This window comes from Cetorhinus maximus, unplaced genomic scaffold, assembly GCF_964194155.1.
Source record: "Cetorhinus maximus unplaced genomic scaffold, sCetMax3.hap1.1 HAP1_SCAFFOLD_1155, whole genome shotgun sequence".
NCBI classification, from domain to species: domain Eukaryota; kingdom Metazoa; phylum Chordata; class Chondrichthyes; order Lamniformes; family Cetorhinidae; genus Cetorhinus; species Cetorhinus maximus.
Genome location: NW_027597097.1, coordinates 32,501 through 47,791, shown reverse-complemented (window position 1 = coordinate 47,791; position 15,291 = coordinate 32,501). Strand labels below are relative to the sequence as shown.

The 15,291-nt window shown below is 54.1% G+C and overlaps 1 protein-coding gene across 1 annotated transcript in view; it reads left to right on the top strand.

Annotated features, from left to right (window-relative positions):
* Window positions 1–6,286: 6,286 nt before the first annotated feature.
* Window positions 6,287–15,291, top strand: part of LOC144675786 (persulfide dioxygenase ETHE1, mitochondrial-like) — a 29,747-nt gene continuing 20,742 nt past the window's right edge. Inside the window, exons 1-2 of the mRNA XM_078536374.1 lie at window positions 6,287–6,457; window positions 9,398–9,620. Of these exons, the coding sequence (XP_078392500.1) occupies window positions 9,435–9,620 (186 nt within the window). The 5' untranslated portion in view covers window positions 6,287–6,457; window positions 9,398–9,434. The remainder of the gene's footprint in view (window positions 6,458–9,397; window positions 9,621–15,291) is intronic.

Here is a 15,291-nt window from a genome sequence, read left to right as displayed (position 1 = left end):
ACATCCCTTGGTTAGACCACACTTGGAATGCTGTGCATAGTTCTGGTCTCCATATACCTTGGTTAGACCGCACTGGGAATGCTGTGCACAGTATTTCGGGATTAGGAAGAGCCTGCCTGGATTTCTAAAGGGGAAATCACGCTTAAACAACTTGCTGGAGTTTTTTTGAAGAGGTAACAGAGAAGGTTGATGACGATATTGCTGTTGATGTGGGGAACATGGACTTTCAAATGGTATTCATACAGCAGACCTGTGAGAAAGGTTACAGCTCATAGAATAAAAGGGACAGTAGCAACATGAATACAACATTGGTTGAGTAATAGGAAAGAGAGACGAATGGTCAATGAATATTTTTTGGGCTGGAGGAAGGTTTGTAGCGGAGTTCACCAGGGGTCGGTATTGAACCCTTGCTTTTCCTGATATATAGTAATGATCTCGATCTTGGTGTGCAGGGGACAATTTCAAAGTTAGAGGATGACACAAAACTTGGAAGCATTGTAAACCGTGAGGAAGACAGGGGAGAACTTCAAGAGGACATAAATGAGTTGGTGGTCTGGGCAGACAGGTGGCAGATGAAGTTCAATGCGGAGAAGTGTGAGGTGATGCATTTTGGCAGGAAGAACATGAGCGGACAATATAAAATAAGGGGTACAATTCTTAAGGAGGTGCAGGAGCAGTGAGACCTGGGTGTATATGTACATTGATCATTGAAGGTGGCAGAACAGCTGGAGAGAGCAGTTAATAAAGCATATAGTATCCTGGGCTTTATTAATAGGGGCATAGAGTACAAGAGCAGGGAGGTTATGATGAACTTGTATAAGACACTGGTTAGACCTCAGCTGGAGTATTGTGTACAGTTGTGGGCACCACACTAAAGGAAGGATGTGAATGTATTGGAGAGAGAGCAGAAGAGGTTTACCAGAATGGTTCCGGGGATGAGAAATTTCGGTTATGAAAATAGTTTGGAGAGATTGGGAGTGTTCTCCTCGGAGAGGAGAAGGCTAAGAGGAAATTTGATAGAGGCTGTTCAAGATCATGCAGGGGCTGGACAGAGTAAATAGGGAGAAACTGTTCCTGCTCGTCAAGGGATCGAGATCAAGGGGGGCACAGATTCAAAGTGATTTGCAAAGGAAGTAAGTGTGATATGAGAAAAAACTTATTCACCCAGCGAGTGGTTCGGGCCTGGAAGTGTGTTGGAGACAGGAACAATCGAGGCATTCAAGAGGGCATGAGATGATTATTTGAACAGAAACAATGTGTAGGGGTACGGGGTAAAGGCAGGGCAATGGCACTAGGTCATGATGCTCACTCAGAGAGCTGGTACAGACACGATGGGGCGAATGGCCTCCTTCCGCACTGTGACAATTCCGATTCTGGGATTTTGTTCTGATGTGACTTTACCTGAAAACATTTTGTTCTCTGACATTTACGGATGACGTTCGGCCTGTCTGTCTCCCTGGATACAGAAATGTAATTTCCTGCTCCACAACTTGCTGGATCACGGGATGGGGTTCGACACCAGAGAGCGGTGAGTCAGGAATTATTCCCCAATCCTGTATACATTGGGAATGACTGGGCGATCCAAGCAGGATTCCAACAAGAAGAACTCATTGCAGATTCAGCAGAAGGTCAGGGTGCACAAATATCTGAGATACACAGACCCACCGACAGTGCAGCACTCCCTCAGTACTGACCCTCCGACAGTGCAGCACTCCCTCAGTACTGACCCTCCGACAGTGCAGCACTCCCTCAGTACTGACCCTCCGACAATGCAGCACTCCCTCAGTACTGACCCTCCGACAGTGCAGCACTCCCTCAGTACTGACCCTCCGACAGTGCAGCACTCCCTCAGTACTGACCCTCCGACAATGCAGCACTCCCTCAGTACTGACCCTCCGACAGTGCGGCACTCCCTCAGTACTGACCCTCCGACAGTGCAGCACTCCCTCAGCACTGACCCTCCGACAGGGCAGCACTCCCTCAGCACTGACCCTCTGACAGTGCAGCACTCCCTCAGTACTGACCCTCCGACAGTGCAGCACTCCCTCAGTACTGACCCTCCGACAATGCGGCACTCCCTCAGTACTGACCCTCTCACAGTGCAGCACTCCCTCAGTACTGACCCTCCAACAATGCGGCACTCCCTCAGTACCGACCCTCCGACTGTGCAGCGATTCCCATCGCTCCACCATTGGCGGCCGTGCCTGCAGCTGCCTGGGGGCCCTGAGCTCTGGAATTCCTTCCCTAAACCTCTCCACCTCTCTCCCGCTCTCTCTCTCCCTCTCGCTCTGTCCTCCTTTCAGACTGTCCTGACGATCCGACCTCTTTGACCGAGCTTCGGGTCCCCTGTTCCTAACGTGGCTCGGGATCGAATTTTGTTCGATAATCGCACCCGTGAAGCAGCTCAGGAGATGTTTTAAAAATGATTTTTTTAAAGGCGCTATGTCAATGCAGGTTGGTGTTGTGGCCCTCGTGGGCTAACCTGGTGCCCAACCTGACTCTCTGTCGGCAGGGTGACCATGGGGGACCCTTGGTCAGTCTCGCTGGCGCCAACTGGCATCTCGTGGGCATCGGGCGATGGCTGCGGGAGGTCAAACAGGCCTTGGCGTTTGTACCGTCGTGTCCGAGGTACCGGACTGGATCTACCAGCAGCTGCGGGTAACCACGGAGACCCCGACGCGAGGGGGAATATTTCGGGGAGAAGCGGGGATCCGGAATAGGGGAGGGAAGCGGGAGCTGGTCGAGTGGGAATCGGAGAGGCCTGTTTCTCTGCTGCAAATCCTACGGACAGTCCCGTTGGTTTGCAGGACCCGCACGAGACACCACGATCGACCCTGATGGGATCGGCCCGGATTCTGATAGGAAGATTTCGGATTGAGCTCAGGGAATCCTGGTGTCCCAGATCAGCGGCCGTCACTGCCATATGCAGCCAATCCAACACATGCCTCGCATTTTGTCTCATATTCACTCCAATTCCTGGCATCATAGACGTCAAACAGAGCACAAAGTGCCGACTTATTAACCCAGCAACACGTTAACCATTTCTAACAAGATCTCATCGCTTCGGGTGGGGTGGAAATGTCTATTTAGTAACTCATTAATTATCCATGGCTGAAACCCTCCTTTGCTCCCCGAAGATTCCACTATTCCCAGCCTCGCCCGCCCGCCCTCCCATCTTCCACACTCCGTCAACTTAAACTCGTACAAAACTGTGCAGCCCCTGTGCACCCAGCTCTCACTGGCGTGTCCCGTTCACCCATCACCCCCTGTCGCTCTCTGACCCACACCAGCTCCCAGTCCGGTAAAGACTACATTTTATAATTCCCACCCTTGTTTCCAAACCTCTTCTCAGGACCTCCCTAACTCTGTCACCTCCTCCAGCCCCTACAACCCTCCCTATCTCTGTCACCTCCTCCAGCCCCTACAACCCTCCCTATCTCTGTCACCTCCTCCAGCCCCTACAACCCTCCCTATTTCTGTCACCTTCTCCAGCCCCTACAACCCTCCCTATCTCTGTAACCTCCTCCAGCCCCTACAACCTCCCTATCTCTGTAACCTCCTCCAGCCCCTACAGCCCTCCCAAACTCTGTCACCTCCTCCAGCCTCTACAACCTCCCTATCTCTGTAACCTCCTCCAGCCCCTACAACCCTCCCGATCTCTGTAACCTCCTCCAGCCCCAACAACCCTCCCTATCTCTGTCACCTTCTCCAGCCCCTACAACCCTCCCTATCTCTGTCACCTTCTCCAGCCCCTACAACCCTCCCTATCTCTGTAACCTCCTCCAGCTCCTACAACCCTCCCTATCTCTGTAACCTCCTCCAGCCCCTACAACCCTCCCTATCTCTCTAACCTCCTCCAGCCCCTACGACCCTCCCTATCTCTGTAACCTCCTCCAGCCCCTACAACCCTCCCTATCTCTGTAACCTCCTCCAGCCCCTACGACCCTCCCTATCTCTGTAACCTCCTCCAGCCTCTACAACCCTCCCTATCTCTGTAACCTCCTCCAGCCCCTACAACCCTCCCTATCTCTGTAACCTCCTCCAGCCCCTACAACCCTCCCTATCCCTGTAACCTCCTCCAGCCTCTACAACCCTCCCTATCTCTGTAACCTCCTCCAGCCCCTACGACCTCCCTATCTCTGTAACCTCCTCCAGCCTCTACAACCCTCCCTATCTCTGTAACCTCCTCCAGCCCTGACGACCCTCCCTATCTCTGTAACGTCCTCCAGCCTCCACAATCCTCCCTATCTCTGTAACCTCCTCCAGCCTCTACACCCTCTGAGGTCTCTGCGCTCCTCCAATTCCCATCGCTCCACCATTGGCGGCCGTGCCTTCAGCTGCCTGGGGGCTCTAAGGGCAGGAATTCCCTCCCTTAACCTCCTCACCCCTCTCTCTCCCTCTCTCTCTCCTCCTTTAAAACGCTCCTTAAAAACCGACCTCTTTGAATGAGCTGTTGGACCATGAAACTCCCTGGCTTGGTGTCAAATATCTGGTTGATCCTGTGGAGTGTTTCAATAGGTCAAAGGCGTTATAGGCTGTTATTGTTAGTTAACTCATCTAGCCTGTAAGGATAGATGCAATTCCCAATCCCTCTCTTTTCCTTCCTGGGTATGTAGTTGAGTCAACACATCAAGTCCGATCCGGGTTTATCCGAGATCCACTCGGGAAAGTGATCAGCGGGGGACAGAATTCCCATCTGCCTTACCTCCCCTCAACAGTCTGCGGTGCCCAATTGCAGCCAAATTCCGTCAAGGCCAAACTAAGCCATAGGCCCGAAGCCTGGGACTCGCCTGACCTGTTCCGTTCAATATAACACTGACCCTCTAGGGGGAGCCAATGTCCCTGTACATTCTATATCCACAAACCCATTGTACGATTCACCACCGATTTTTCAACAAAACAGAAACGGAACTGAAAATGGTTTTCGTTCCTTTTTTAATCTTTCAGAAATTATCTAAGGGCGAGATGGTTGGACACCATGTTCGATGAAAGGCAGACAGGACCTCGGTTTAATGTTTCATTCAAAGGAGAGCGTTCCACCGAGAGTGCAGCACTCCCTCGGTACTAACCCTCTGACAGTGCAGCACTCCCCCAGTACTGACCCACAGATAGCGCAGCACTCCCTCAGTACTGACCCTCCGACAGTGCAGCACCCCCTCAGTACTGACCCTCCGACAGTGCAGCACTCCCTCAGTACTGACCCTCCGACAGTGCAGCACTCCCTCAGTACTGACCCTCTGACAGTGCAGCGCTCCCTCAGCACTGACCCTCCGACAGTGCAGCACTCCCTCAGTACTGACCCTCCGACAGTGCAGCGCTCCCTCAGTACTGACCCTCCGACAGTGCAGCACTCCCTCAGTGCTGACCCTCCGACAGTGCAGCACTCCCTCAGTACTGACCCTCCGACAGTGCAGCACTCCCTCAGTGCTGACCCTCCGACAGTGCAGCACTCCCTCAGTGCTGACCCTCCGACAGTGCTGCTTTCCCTCAGTGCTGATCCTCTGACAGTGCAGCACTCCCTCAGTACTGACCCTCCGACAGGGCAGCACTCCCTCAGTGCTGACCCTCCGACAGTGCAGTACTCCCTCAGTACTGACCCTCCGACAGTGCAACACTCCCTTGGTACTGCCTCTCTGACAGTGCAGCACTCCCTCCGTGCTGACCCTCCGACAGTGCAGCTCCCCCTCAGTACTGACCATCCGACAGTGCAGCACTCCCTCAGTACTGACCCTCCGACAGTGCAGTGCTCCCTCAGAACTGACCCTCCGACAGTGCAGCACTCCCTCAGTACTGACCCTCCGACAGTGCAGCACTCCCTCAGGTATTGACCCTCCAACAGTGCAGCACTCCCTCAGGTATTGACCCTCCGACAGTGCAGCACTCCCTCAGTACTGACCCTCTGACAGTGCAGCACTCCCTCAGTACTGACCCTCCGACAGTGCAGCGTTCCCTCAGTACTGACCCTCCGACAGTGCGGCACTCCCTCAGCGCTGACCCTCCGACAGTGCGGCACTCCCTCAGGTACTGACCCTCCGACAGTGGGACGCTCCCTCAGTTTGGGTATGGGGAGAGCTTTGGCCTGAATCATGAGGCTGAACATCTCTGGAGTTGGGACTTGAACCCGTACCCTTCTCAGGGCCGGAAGTCAGACAGACTTACAACTGACATCCTCTGGAACAACATTCACACAGCCTGTTATGCTGGTGACGTTTAGGCACAGCTTGTTCTGAGCGCTGTGGTTTTTATGCATGAAAACAATGGATTGTGGGTTGTCTTCCCCATTTATGATGTCATTGGGGGTGTATTTAAACATCAGAGCTCGGGCGATTCAGACAGAATGGCTGCTTAAGACTGGTCCGGAAACTGAAGATAGGGAGTGAACTGAGGGGCCTCGGGGAGTTGACACTGAGGCTTCAGGCTGCGCAAGGCCTGACTGGAAGAACCTTTGGGATTTGAGGTCGGTTTAGAGTAAGGTTTAAGGTTAAGGAGAGTGTCAAGGGTTAACTGAGGTTAAAATGAGGGTTAGGGTTAGGGTTAGAGAAAATGTTGCGGGTTAGGGTGAGAATGAGGGTCTGGGGTAGAGTAAGGGTTAGGGTTGGAGAGGGTTAGGGTTAGGGTTAGGGAAAATGTTATGGTTAGGCTGAGAATGAGGGTCCGGGGTAGAGTAAGGGTTAGGGTTGGAGAGGTTTAGGGTTAGGGTTAGGGAAAATGTTACGGGTTAGGGTGAGAATGAGGGTCCGGGGTAGAGTAAGGGTTAGGGTTGGAGAGAGTTAGGGTTAGGGAAAATGTTACGGGTTAGGGTGAGAATGAGGGTCCGGGTTAGAGTAAGGGTTAGGGTTGGAGAGGGTTAGGGTTAGGGAAAATGTTACGGGTTAGGGTGAGAATGAGGGTCTGGGATAGAGTAAGGGTTAGGGTTGGAGAGGGTTAGGGTTAGGGAAAATGTTACGGGTTAGGGTGAGAATGAGGGTCCGGGGTAGAGTAAGGGTTAGGGCTTGTGTGGGTTAAGGATTTGGGTGTGAGTAAGTTAGAATGGGATTGGGGTTAGCGGTTTTGGGTAGGGTTATTATTAGTTTTTAATTTCAGGTTAAGGTTCAGGTTAGAGCAATCCAATTAGTCCCACATCTCACCCTCACCCTTTCCCCCACAGTCCTGCAAATCCTCCCTTTCAAATATTTCTACAATCCCCTTCTTTGGAAAGTTCCTGTTGAATCTGCTTCCACCGCCCTTTCAGGCAGCGCCTTCCAGATCACAACAACTCGCTGTGTCAAAAAAAAACAAATTCTCCTCATCTCCCCCTCTGGCTCTTTTCCCGATTCTCTTCAATCTGTGTCCCTCTGGTTACCGACCCTCCTGCCGCTGGAAACACTTTCTCCTGATTGACTCTATCCAAACCCCCTCATGATTTTGAACATCTCGATTCAATCTCCCCCTTAACCTTCTCTGCTCCGAGGAGAACAATCCCAGCTTCTCCCAGTCTCTCCACATGAACTGAATTCCCTCATCCCTGGGGACCGTTCCAGTAAATCTCCCCCCGCACCCTCCCCAAAGCCTCGCCATCCTTCCGAAAGCGTGTGGTTACCAGAATGGTAAACAATACCTCAGCTGGGACGTAACCAGTGATTTATAAATCATTTGAGATGATGAAAAATGTGGGAGGAGTAATTTTTTGTAGATTGTAAGCAAAGCTAATGAAACCATAATGTGGTGTTTAAACGCAGACGGATAGACGTCCCCCTATTGCAAAGGGACTGACTTGTGATGGGCTCCTATTGTCCATGCTCCTTCACCTCAGCTAATCGGTCAATCGTCACGTGTGAGTACTGAGGCGAAGTAATTTTCATCGAGTCATTACAACGCAGAATGAGGCCATTCAGCCCATCTAGTCCATGCCGTCTCTCTGTACAGCATTCCAGTCAGTCCCATTCCCCCCCCTGCTCTATCCCTGTATCCTTGCGAGTTTATTCCCCTCAAGTGTCCGTCCAATTTCCTTTTGAAATCGTTCATTGTCTCCGCGTCCACCATCCTCGTAGGCAGCGAGTTCCAGCTCATTACCACTCGCTGTGTAAAAAAGTTCCTCCTCACATCCCCCCCCCACCCAAAACCTTCAATCTGTGTCCCCCCCAGTCCTTGCACCATCAGCTAATGGCAACAGCTTCTCTTTGTCTACCTTATGTAAACCCCTCATCATCTTGTCCACCTCGATCAGATCCCCCCCCCTCAATCTCCTTTGCTCCAAGGAGAACAACCCCAGCTTCTCCGACCCAACCCAACCCAATCCCTCATCCCCTGGACCCATTCTGGTCCATCTCCTCCCCCCACCCTCTCATGAACCCTCACGACCTTCCCAAAGTGCGGTGACCAGAACTGGACCCGATCCTCATTATGGTGCAATTAGCTATTTTACACTGGTTGGCCAGACCGGTTTTGTTCGGTAGTCTTGCCTGCTGGTTATATTTAGCTGTAATTTTCAGGGGAATCACGTAAGGTGGGGTCTAAACGTCTTCAATCTGTCTGGTTTTGGTGAACTGTCTTCCTTGGCCTCCTTACTTAGGTGACCAGTCCTTCCAAACTGTCCATCTGATGCTGATTTCCCTTCCCCGCTTCCTGGACCCGCTCCCAATGTAAACTGTGTCACCGTCACTCACCCTCCATCACTGGCCAGGCCAACATTTGTTGCCCATCCCTAATTGCCCCTTGAGAAGGTGGGTGGTGAGCTGCCTTCTTGAGCCGCTGCAGTCCCGTGTGGTGTAGGTACACCCACAGCGCTGTTAGGGAGGGATCTCCAGGATTTTGACCCAGCGGCAGTGAAGGAACGGCCGATATATTTCCAAAACAGAAACAGAATTACCTGGAAAAACTCAGCAGGTCTGGCAGCATCGGCGGAGAAGAAAAGAGTTGACGTTTCGAGTCCAACATGACCCTTCAACAGAACCCAATCGATATTTCCAAGTCGGGATGGTGAGCGGCTTGGAGGGGAACTTCCAGGTGCTGGTGTTCCCCATGTGTCTGCTGCCCCTGTCCTTCTAGATGGTAGCGGCCGTGGGTTTGGAAGGTGCTGTTGAAGGAGGCTTTGTGAATTGCTGCAGTGCATCTTGTGGATGGTACACACACTGCTGCTACTGTGTGTCGGTGGTGGAGGGAGTGAATGTTTGTGCCAATCAAGTTGGTCCTGGAAATTGTCCAGCTTGGAGCTGTTGTTGGACCCACCTTCATCCTCACAGTGGACAGTATTGCATAACTCTCCTCAGAATGTCCCGGGTCCCTTTACCTTGAGCTGCACTTTATTGGGACGCCTGCAATAAACTTGCACAATGGGAGAAAGTGACTAACGTTTAATTGCTTGTTCTATAAAGCTTGCCTCTGTTGATTTTGTTCTGCATTTGTGTTGTATCGTTAGTGTGTGTGTGTGGACATCGGGAAGTGACTCCTGCAATATGCTAAAGGCCTGGCATCTGTTCAAATCTGCCGGCCAGCATGGCCTAGCGGTCAGTTCCAAGCCTGGGACTGGGCTTTGCAGCAGCTGGATTGTACTGCCAGGCCAGCCGCCCTTCATCATTGCCTCATCCACCAAACTGTACCACCAGCCGGCTGTCCAGGCTAAAGGGTTAATATTTCGGCAGGTAAGAAATTAGATTCGGATATAGAGAAATAGAGGGTGACACAGAGAGAGAGGCAGAGATAGAGAGAAAGAGAGAGAGAGACAAGCAGAGAGAAAGAGAGAGAGAGTGAGACAAGCAGAGAGAAAGAGACAGAGAGAAAGAGAGAGAGAGACAAACAGAGAGAAAGAGACAGAGAGAAAGAGAGAGAGAGACAAACAGAGAGAAAGAGAGAGAGAGACAAGCAGAGAGAAAGAGACAGAGAGAAAGAGAGAGACAAACAGAGAGAAAGAGAGAGAGAGACAAACAGAGAGAAAGAGAGAGAGAGACAAACAGAGAGAAAGAGAGAGAGAGTGAGACAAGCAGAGAGAAAGAGACAAACAGAGAGAGAGAGAGAGACAAGCAGAGAGAAAGAGAGAGACAAGCAGAGAGAGAGAGAGAGACAAGCAGAGAGAGAGAGACAAGCAGAGAGAGAGAGAAACAAGCAGAGAGAAAGAGAGAGAGAAACAAGCAGAGAGAGAGAGAGAGACAAGCAGAGAGAAAGAGAGAGAGAAACAAGCAGAGAGAGAGAGAATGAGACAAGCAGAGAGAAAGAGAGACAAACAGAGAGAGAGACAGATCGAGAGAGAGAGAGAGAGAGACATCGAGAGAGAGAGAGAGAGAGACAGATCGAGAGAGAGGGCGGAAAGAGACAGAGGCAGAGAAAGACAGATAGACAGCGATAACCCAGCTGATTGAGAAGCAATAAGGAGAGAGACAAACAGAGATAAGAAATCATGACTTGCGCAAATAGCGGCTGTGGGATCGTTTACATTGACATGAGGGGGCGGTTAGGTTAATGTCTCATCTGAAAGATGACACTTCCACTAGTGCGCTCCCTCAGTACTGACCCTCCGACAGTGCAGCGCTCCCTCAGTACTGACCCTCCGACAGTGCAGCGCTCCCTCAGTACTGACCCTCCGACAGTGCGGCGCTCCCTCAGTACTGACCCTCCGACAGTGCGGCACTCCCTCAGTACTGACCCTCCGACAGTGCGGCACTCCCTCAGTACTGACCCTCCGACAGTGCGGCACTCCCTCAGTACTGACCCTCCGACAGTGCGGCACTCCCTCAGTACTGACCCTCCGACAGTGCGGCACTCCCTCATTACTGACCCTCTGACAGTGCAGCACACCCACAGTACTGACCCTCTGACAATACGGCACTCCCTCATTACTGACCCTCTGACAGTGCAGCACTGCCTCAGTACTGACCCTCTGACAGTGCGGCGCTCTCTCAGTACTGACCCTCAGACAGTGTAGCACTCCCTCAGTACTGTCCCTCCGACAGTGCAGCACTCCCTCAGTCGTGACCCTCCGACAGTGCAGCACTCCCTCGTTACTGACCCTCCGACAGTGCAGCGCTCCCTCAGTACTGACCCTCCGACAGTGCAGCACTCCCTCAGTACTGACCCTCCGACAGTGCAGCACTCCCTCAGTACTGACCCAACGATAGTGCAACATTCCCCCAGTACTGACACTCCAACAGCGCAACGCTCCCTCAGTAATGACCCTCCAACACTGCATCATACCCTCAGCACTGACCCTCCGACAGTGCAGCACTGCCTCAGCACTGACCCTCTGACTGTGCGGCATTCCCTCAGTGCTGACCCTCCGACAGTGCAGCACTCCCTCAGTACTGACCCTCCGACAGTGCATCATTCCCTCAGTACTGACCCTCCGTCAGTGCAGCACTCCCTCAGTACTGACCCTCCGACAGTGCAGCACTCCCTTGGTACTGACCCTCCAACAGTGCAGCACTCCCTCAGTACTGACCCTCTGACAGTGCAGCACTCCCTCAGTACTGACCCTCTGACAGTGCAGCACTCCCTCGGTACTGACCCTCCGACAGTGCAGCACTCCCTCAGTACTGACCCTCTGACAGTGCAGCACTCCCTCAGTACTCACTTTCCGACAGTGCAGCATTCCCTCAGTACTGACCCTCCGACAGTGCAGACTCCCTCAGTACTGACCCTCCGACAGTGCAGCACTCCCTCAGTACTCACTTTCCGACAGTGCACCACTCCCTCAGTACTGACGCTCCGACAGTGCAGCACTCCCTCAGTACTGACCCTCCGACAGTGCAGCTCTCCCTCAGTACTGACCCTCCGACAGTGCAGCACTCCCTCAGTAATGACCCTCCGACAGTGCAGCACTCCCTCAGTACTGACCCTCCGACAGTGCAGCACTCCCTCAGTACTAACCCTACGACCGTGCATCATTCCCTCAGTACTGACACTCCAACAGCGCAGCGCTCCCTCAGTAATGACCCTACAACAGTGCATCATTCCCTCAGCACAAACACTCCAACAGTGCAGCACTCCCTCAGTACTGACCCTCCAACAGTGAGGCACTCCCTCAGTACTGACACTCCAACAGCGCAGCAGTCCCTCAGTGCTGACCCTCCGACAGTGCAGCACTCCCTCAGGACTGACCCTCCGACAGTGCGGCACTCCCTCAGGACTGACCCTCTGACAGTGCAGCACTCCCTCAGTACTGACACTCCGACATTGCAGCACTCCCTCAGTCCTGACCCTCTGACAGTGCAGAGCTCCCTCAGTACTGACCCTCTGACAGTGCAGCACTCCCACGGTACTGTCCCTCCGACAGTGCAGCACTCCCTCAGTACTTACCCTCCGACAGTGCAGCACTCCCTCAGTACTGACCCTCCGACAGTGCAGCACTCCCTGAGTACTGACCCTCCGACAGTGCAGCACTCCCTCAGTACTGACCCTCCGACAGTGCAGCGCTTCCTCAGTACTGACCCTCCGACAGTGCGGCGCTCTCTCAGTACTGACCCTCTGACAGTGCAGCACTCCCTCAGTACTGACCCTCAGACAGTGCAGCAGTTCCTCAGTACTGTCCCTCCGACAGTGCAGCACTCCCTCAGTACTGACCCTCAGACAGTGCAGCACTCCCTCAGTACTGACCCTCCGACAGTGCAGTACTCCCTCAGTACTGACCCTCCGACAGTGCAGCACTCCCTCAGTACTGACGCTCCGACAGTGCAGCACTCCTTCCGTACTGACCCTCCGACAGTGCAGCACTCCCTCAGTACTGACCCTCCGACAGTGCGGCGCTCCCACAGTACTGACCCTCTGACAATACGGCACTCCCTCATTACTGACCCTCTGACAGTGCAGCACTCCCTCAGTACTGACCCTCAGACAGTGCAGCACTCCCTCAGTACTGACCCTCAGACAGTGCAGCACTCCCTCAGTACTGTCCCTCCGACAGTGCAGCACTCCCTCAGTCGTGTCCCTCCGACAGTGCAGCACTCCCTCGTTACTGACCCTCCAACAGTGCAGCGCTCCCTCAGTACGGACCCTCCAACAGCGCAGCATTCCCTCAGTACTGACCCTCCCACAGTGCTGCGCTCCCTCAGTACTGACCCTCCAACAGCGCAGCACTCCCTCAGTACTGACCCTCCCAGTGCGGCACTCCCTCAGGACTGACCCTCCGACAGTGCGGCACTCCCTCAGGACTGACCCTCCGACAGTGCAGCACTCCCTCAGTACTGACCCTCTGACAGTGCAGCACTCCCTCAGTACTGACCCTCCGACATTGCAGCACTCCCTCAGTACTGACCCTCTGACAGTGCAGAGCTCCCTCAGTACTGACCCTCTGACAGTGCAGCACTCCCTGAGTACTGACCCTCTGACAGTGCAGCACTCCCTCAGTACTGACCCTCCGACATTGCAGCACTCCCTCAGTACTGACCCTCTGACAGTGCAGAGCTCCCTCAGTACTGACCCTCCGACAGTGCAGCACTCCCCCAGTACTGACCCTCCGACAGTGCAGCGCTCCCTCAGTACTGACCCTCCGACAGTGCGGCGCTCTCTCAGTACTGACCCTCTGACAGTGCAGCACTCCCTCAGTACTGACCCTCAGACAGTGCAGCACTCCCTCAGTACTGTCCCTCCGACAGTGCAGCACTCCCTCAGTACTGACGCTCCGACAGTGCAGCACTCCTTCCGTACTGACCCTCCGACAGTGCAGCACTCCCTCAGTACTGACCCTCCGACAGTGCGGCGCTCCCACAGTACTGACCCTCTGACAGTGCAGCACTCCCTCAGTACTGACCCTCAGACAGTGCAGCACTCCCTCAGTACTGTCCCTCCGACAGTGCAGCACTCCCTCAGTACTGACCCTCCGACAGTGCAGCACTCCCTCAGTACTAACCCTACGACCGTGCATCATTCCCTCAGTACTGACACTCCAACAGCGCAGCGCTCCCTCAGTAATGACCCTACAACAGTGCATCATTCCCTCAGCACAAACACTCCAACAGTGCAGCACTCCCTCAGTACTGACCCTCCAACAGTGAGGCACTCCCTCAGTACTGACACTCCAACAGCGCAGCAGTCCCTCAGTGCTGACCCTCCGACAGTGCAGCACTCCCTCAGGACTGACCCTCCGACAGTGCGGCACTCCCTCAGGACTGACCCTCTGACAGTGCAGCACTCCCTCAGTACTGACACTCCGACATTGCAGCACTCCCTCAGTCCTGACCCTCTGACAGTGCAGAGCTCCCTCAGTACTGACCCTCTGACAGTGCAGCACTCCCACGGTACTGTCCCTCCGACAGTGCAGCACTCCCTCAGTACTTACCCTCCGACAGTGCAGCACTCCCTCAGTACTGACCCTCCGACAGTGCAGCACTCCCTGAGTACTGACCCTCCGACAGTGCAGCACTCCCTCAGTACTGACCCTCCGACAGTGCAGCGCTTCCTCAGTACTGACCCTCCGACAGTGCGGCGCTCTCTCAGTACTGACCCTCTGACAGTGCAGCACTCCCTCAGTACTGACCCTCAGACAGTGCAGCAGTTCCTCAGTACTGTCCCTCCGACAGTGCAGCACTCCCTCAGTACTGACCCTCAGACAGTGCAGCACTCCCTCAGTACTGACCCTCCGACAGTGCAGTACTCCCTCAGTACTGACCCTCCGACAGTGCAGCACTCCCTCAGTACTGACGCTCCGACAGTGCAGCACTCCTTCCGTACTGACCCTCCGACAGTGCAGCACTCCCTCAGTACTGACCCTCCGACAGTGCGGCGCTCCCACAGTACTGACCCTCTGACAATACGGCACTCCCTCATTACTGACCCTCTGACAGTGCAGCACTCCCTCAGTACTGACCCTCAGACAGTGCAGCACTCCCTCAGTACTGACCCTCAGACAGTGCAGCACTCCCTCAGTACTGTCCCTCCGACAGTGCAGCACTCCCTCAGTCGTGTCCCTCCGACAGTGCAGCACTCCCTCGTTACTGACCCTCCAACAGTGCAGCGCTCCCTCAGTACGGACCCTCCAACAGCGCAGCATTCCCTCAGTACTGACCCTCCCACAGTGCTGCGCTCCCTCAGTACTGACCCTCCAACAGCGCAGCACTCCCTCAGTACTGACCCTCCCAGTGCGGCACTCCCTCAGGACTGACCCTCCGACAGTGCGGCACTCCCTCAGGACTGACCCTCCGACAGTGCAGCACTCCCTCAGTACTGACCCTCTGACAGTGCAGCACTCCCTCAGTACTGACCCTCCGACATTGCAGCACTCCCTCAGTACTGACCCTCTGACAGTGCAGAGCTCCCTCAGTACTGACCCTCTGACAGTGCAGCACTCCCTGAGTACTGACCCTCTGACAGTGCAGCACTCCCTCA